Genomic DNA, 5,421 nt, shown 5'->3' on the forward strand with positions numbered 1-5,421 from the left:
TCGTCTCTCTCTCTCTCTCTCTCTCTCTCTCTCTCTCTCTCTCTCTCTCTCTCTCTCTCTCTCTCTCTCTCTCTCTCTGTCGTTTTTTTTTTTGATCTCAGACACGTTTCTTGATCGCTGACAATGATTCCATTGGGACTGCTCCGCAGGTTGCGCAATATGGCAACCCCGTCACGAGCGAGTATCACGTCGGCAGCTACGGCTACCACAACGTCGACGGCAACAAGAACTTTTGCGGCCGCAACCACCACTCGCCGCGACGGGCCGAGTGACGGCGCCTTGCTTTTCCGAGGTCCGTGGACACGGAGTTTCCGGAAACATGTCCAGCGCTGCACGTTTCTATATCCCTAGGCATGGGGTAAATTGTTCCTCTCCCCTATATGACTTGCGGCACGCTGTATTTCGGTGGTTTAATCTGTTTTTGGAAGAGGGTACCGGTCAGTATCCATATACCTAGTCTCGTCGATTCTACCTAGGCAGCTCCAGCACCTCTCGAGCTAGCTGCTATCCAAAGTCACATGCACTCTGCTCGTCGTGTGCCGAAATGTTCCCAGTGTCACTTTGGCTCTCACCCTCCTCCGCCTGCGATCCGCTCAGGAATATTGGTTGTATCTCACCCCTTCAAGTGCCGTCAAAGTGCCGACCCCTTATTTGCCGCTGTGATTATAAGGGTACGGATTTGTAGCGTTTAATTAGCGAGTACTGCTGCGTACCTTGTATTCCTACTCCTGTATTTACTCTTTTTCCAGCTCTGGCTTTCATTCCTATTTCTAGTCTTGCTGGCTAGCACAAAAGTGATGGATGCCTGGCACGTCAACGGCCCCCAAAAACATGACCACTTTCTATCCAAGCCCTCCACTATTGTTCCGCTACCGCCATACAGGTCTATCTCTACCTAGGTAGAGCCGCGCATCTTGCCACAGCTATACGCTTGCCATCCCACTAAAGTTCCCTTATCGCTACCGTATTAGCTTCCTACCTATCTAGTATACTCCGTCGGCTGTACTTCCTACACATCTTCATATGTCTACTACCCGTGCCCCAGCGCTCGCTCGCTCATGCACCCCCACCCGGGTCACTTTTGCCTTGCTTGCGTCCTCTCTTTCGCCCCTTTGCCGCGTTGCTGTTGATCTGGATACCGATCGCGCTGCCTGGACCTATTTCAGGCGTCGGCGGCGACGGCATCCTAGGTATCGGCATCTTAGGCGTCGGCGGCGGCGGTACTCTAGGCGTCGGCGGTGGCGGTACTCTAGGCGTCGGCGGTGGCGGTACTCCAGGCGTCGGCGGTGGCGGCACCCCAGGCGTCGGCGGCGGCGGCACCCCAGGCATCTGCGGCGGCGGCATTCTAGGCCTCGGCTGCGGCAGCATCCCAGGCATCTGCGGCGCCGGCATCCCAGGCATCTGCGGCGGCGGCATTCTAGGCATCTGCGGCGCCGGCACCCCAGGCATCTGCGGCGCCGGCATCCCAGGCATCACCATCACCGGCTGCGGCGTGGCCCTCGGATCACCTACTGACCGAAGCTTCTCCTACAGCATATGGTCGTAGAGCTGAAAGAAGGGGATGTAGATGGCCTCCTGGTCGCGCTTGAAACACTGAAACACCTGGGCTGCCGAGAATGGGTTCAATGGGCGCGCGGTGGGCACGGGCGGCGGCGGCGGCGGCTGCCAGTGCGGGAGAATGACGTATTCCTGGTCGTATCCCATCTCGCGCCGCCGCCGCACCCTGAAGGTGGCCCTGCCGACTTCCCGGATGTGGGCCGTCAAGTAGCACACCAGGAACCCCTGGACCTCCCAGGACGCGTGGTTCAGCTCGCCGCTCTCCCCCGTGAGCAGCGCCATGGCCCCCGTGGAGGGGCGCGCGGCCCACACCATCATCGAATCAATCATGCTCATCATGTCGAGCGACAGGTAGCTCGTCTGCGCCAGAGGCTCCTCGGGCGGCGGGGTCCCCCCGGCGTGCCTCACGCTGCCCTTGCCCGACGGCAACTTCACCACGAGCTCGTCCGACAAGAAGGCCGGCGGCTTGTCGTACGGCGGGTCGCCCTGGAGCACGGTGATGCGCCAGTGCGCGCGCCCGGGGTCCGTGGCGTCGAGCAAGACGTGCAACTTCTGGGACCCCAGGTCCGCCGGCGTCGGGTGCGGGAAGAAGCTCGGGTTGACGTTGAGCGGCCCGTCGTCCATCTTGTTGGTGATGGCAGTTCTGCAGCCGACCCTGTAGGCGATAATGTAGCCGCAGCGAAACTTGACGCCGGCCGGGACGTCTTCCTTAAAACGGGGCCGGTCGTAGGGCTGGGCCAGCCGGAACTCACGTGCGAGCTGCGGGCCTCTGGTCTCGCCGTCGCGGATGAACAGCGGACAGGTCCTGGAGAGGAAGTACTCGTCCGAAACCAGGCGCAGCCACAGCCAGTGTCGAAGAGGTGGCCATATCTCATCCATCACCCTGCCCAAGCCCAAGGGCTCAGATCTAGTGTCTTCGGACCATGTCAAACTCCCCATGCTGTCGCTCTTGATACGGCCGAGCCTTTCCTGGTGTGGCGCGACTTTTGCTTGTATCGCCGAACCTTTTGCTGACACCACTGGATCTTGCCGTGGCTTTCCTCGATCTTGTCCCGGCACTCCAAGATGAAGCCCCGACTATCCAAAATCTTGGCTTGGCACCTCGCGATCCTAGCCTCCTCCTTGTGGATCTGGTACTCCTACTTGAGCGTGGTTCGCTAGTCAGCCGGGCTGAGCGGCCGGGCCCGGTGCTGTCTACGGCTAGAGCCCTCGTGGCCTGCGTCGTCGCAGTCCGTGCCGTCCTCGCTGGCCTTCCGTTGCCCGTCCGGGTTCTGCGGTCGAGACTCCGCCCAAGGCTCCTGGGGCTGCCGATCCTCTCTCGGCTCCTCGTCGCTCTGTCGATGCTCGTCCTTTGCTTTGGTCAGCTGCGATAGGAATGCTGGTTACTCCTGGGCCGACGCTGGAAACCGATTATGATGATGGATCTTGTTCAGGTTTGGCTCTTGGCGAGCTCCCCGAAAGATTGGGCTTTAGGCGTCTCCCGTGCCTTCCGTCTGCGCGGTCCATGTCTAGACTCGATTCCATTTTCCTGCCACAATCGCACTCGGAAAGAGCAAGGGACAGTACAGCAAAACGCCGACTGGGACGCAACTGACACCTTCTCCATGGTAGCCCTGTGGCCTAGGACTACCTATCGCTAGTAAGCAGGCACGTATTGAGATTGTATGTGCATGAGAAATGATGGACACGATTCCCGAGGTTGGAAACCCATGTTTCCCTGTCCAATTTTTAGTGCTGACGGCGCTACGTCCTACAAACAGTAATATTGATCCAACGATACTAATACATGTAGATACCTGGTAACTATCATGGGGAAGTTACAATCGCGCAGCGAGGCGCCGCCGCGATATGAGGCATTCATGATGCCGGACACCTCATCGATATATACTATGTCGCTTTATCAACATGGAAAGAACCCGGCACCAATCAACATGACGACTAGCGCGCGACAAACAGCCCTCCAATCCGCGCGTTGAGGGGCCAAGGAAGCACATGAAAAAAAAAAGGGGGTAGCGGTTCGGCCAAACCGGGCAGGGGGCGATGACGGCGGACGACGCGACTGGGCGCCTCGGGTCCTCTACAGAGCCGGCCCTGTTGGGCTGCTGCGCCTCGCGCTACGTGCACTCCCGGTATATGGGATGAGAGTATATGTAGAGGGAAGATAAGCAGCAGATATATAGGCACAAGAGGAGAGTGGGAAAAGAGTTGAAACCGAGACCGTCCGGGGCGACTCTCACGTATAGTATCTTGGGGGATCCACTTTGTCAGGCTCTGGTGGTGGTCCAGTATTCCTAAGAAAAGAAAAAAGAAAAAAAAAATATAGCACCTATCAAGTCGTGCCCAGGGTGCTCGGGCAGGGCGGCTAATTGATTGGGCAGTGAGCGCTTCCAGGCAGGGCGCGTGCAGCGCATCAGTGTGTCTGGCACATGGCCAGCTCCGGTCCAATTCATTCGCCCAGCTGGACGCATGGCGAGGCGATCGAGTCGTGGGGGTTGCTCCGTCAACAAGCTGTGCTCACACAGCTACAGCTGACATGACACCGCCGCTGGACGAACCTGAAAACCACCAAGCCATTGGATTTCTTGTCGTCTTGTGAGGTGTTTCGTTTGAACCGGCACTGTCGGGGACAAAGACAGGAAACGTGCTCGTTGCCAGACCACCTGTCATCGCTTCGTAATTGAACCTTTCTTTTTTTTGTTTCCCGTGCTGGTGACAGGTTGAGCAGACATACTGGGGGCTCCCATAGACCCAGCCCGACGAAAACCCCCTCTTCCCTCGCAAACAGCCATGCACTTCCCCTCGACCTCGGCGCTGGGCGGCCTACTCGCGGCGGCGCTGCTGCCGGGGGCGGCGGCGTGGGGCAGCCTGGGCCACATCACGGTGGCGTACGTCGCGCAGGACTTTGTCGGGCCGGCGACCGAGGCGTACCTCCAGGGCCTACTGCGCAACGACACGGACTCGTACCTGGCCGGCGTGGCGACGTGGGCCGACAGCATCCGCTACACAAAGTGGGGGCACTTCACGGGCGTCTTCCACTTCATCGACGCCAAGGACTCGCCCCCGGCCGAGTGCGGCATCGACATGGAGCGCGACTGCAAGGCCGAAGGGTGTATTGTGACTGTACGCAGGTGTTTTTTTTTTTTGTGTTTTTTTTTTGTTCTTCTGTATTTTGCATATACACCGCACGTTTTGCTTACCATATGACACACGAATGGCGTGGGTGACGGCGGCCATGAAAATAAGGCCTTTGCAAACTACACGGCACGCGCCCTGGCCGTCTCGTCACTGCCGGCCTGGCAGCGCGCCCAGGCGGCCAAGTTCGTGGTGCACTTCGCCGGCGACGTGCACCAGCCGCTGCACGACGAGGACGTGGCGCGCGGCGGCAACGGCATCCACGTGCTCTGGGAGGGCAAGGAGCTGAATCTGCACCACGTGTGGGACAGCAGCATCGCCGAGAAGCTGCTGGGCGGCCGCGCCCGCCGGCCGAAGCCCTACGAGGCCGCCCGGGCATGGGCGTCGAGCCTGACGGCCGAGATCCGCGCCGGCAGGTACGCGGCCGAGAGCGCGGCCTGGCTCGACGGCGTCGACGTGGCCGACGCCGAGGCCACGGTGCTGCGGTGGGCGAGGGAGGGGAACGCCTATGTGTGTTCGCATGGTGAGTTTTTTCTTCTCTTTTCTTCTCTTTTTCTTCTCTTTTTTCTCTCTTTTTTTTCTTCTCTTTTTTTTCTTCTCTTTTTTTTCTCTTTTTTTCTTCTCTTTTTTTCTTCTCTTTTTTTCTCGCTATCTTTTGTTTTGATCTTGTTGTGGTCGTTTTGCTATATTGATCGACTGACAAGAAACAAAAACATCAACAAAAAGTCTTTC

The 5,421-nt window shown here is 58.5% G+C and overlaps 4 protein-coding genes across 4 annotated transcripts; 1 reads left to right on the forward strand and 3 right to left on the reverse strand.

Moving 5' to 3' along the window:
• Positions 1-1,056: 1,056 nt before the first annotated feature.
• GGTG_14216 (hypothetical protein) lies at positions 1,057-1,449 on the reverse strand (the record flags this gene model as incomplete). Its single annotated transcript, XM_009232143.1, has 1 exon — positions 1,057-1,449. The coding sequence occupies one exon, from the start codon at positions 1,447-1,449 to the stop codon at positions 1,057-1,059; it is 393 nt and encodes a 130-aa protein (XP_009230407.1).
• A 78-nt stretch (positions 1,450-1,527) lies between these two features.
• GGTG_14217 (hypothetical protein) lies at positions 1,528-2,566 on the reverse strand (the record flags this gene model as incomplete). The annotated part of the gene is made up of 1 exon (XM_009232144.1): positions 1,528-2,566. Exon 1 carries the CDS (start codon positions 2,494-2,496, stop codon positions 1,528-1,530), a length of 969 nt encoding a protein of 322 aa, XP_009230408.1. The 5' UTR covers positions 2,497-2,566.
• A 148-nt stretch (positions 2,567-2,714) lies between these two features.
• On the reverse strand, positions 2,715-3,163 carry GGTG_14218 (hypothetical protein; the record flags this gene model as incomplete). The annotated part of the gene is made up of 2 exons (XM_009232145.1): positions 2,715-2,921; positions 3,101-3,163. 2 exons carry the CDS (start codon positions 3,161-3,163, stop codon positions 2,715-2,717), a joined length of 270 nt encoding a protein of 89 aa, XP_009230409.1.
• An 875-nt stretch (positions 3,164-4,038) lies between these two features.
• Positions 4,039-5,212, forward strand: GGTG_14219 (nuclease PA3; the record flags this gene model as incomplete). Its single annotated transcript, XM_009232146.1, has 2 exons — positions 4,039-4,677; positions 4,801-5,212. Coding segments are annotated over exons 1-2 (745 nt in total), but the record flags the coding sequence as incomplete, so codon positions are not given.
• Between the last annotated feature and the right edge of the window lie 209 nt (positions 5,213-5,421).

The sequence above is a fragment of the Gaeumannomyces tritici genome (genome assembly GCF_000145635.1).
Source record: "Gaeumannomyces tritici R3-111a-1 unplaced genomic scaffold supercont2.182, whole genome shotgun sequence".
In the NCBI taxonomy this organism is placed as follows: Eukaryota; Fungi; Ascomycota; class Sordariomycetes; order Magnaporthales; family Magnaporthaceae; genus Gaeumannomyces; species Gaeumannomyces tritici.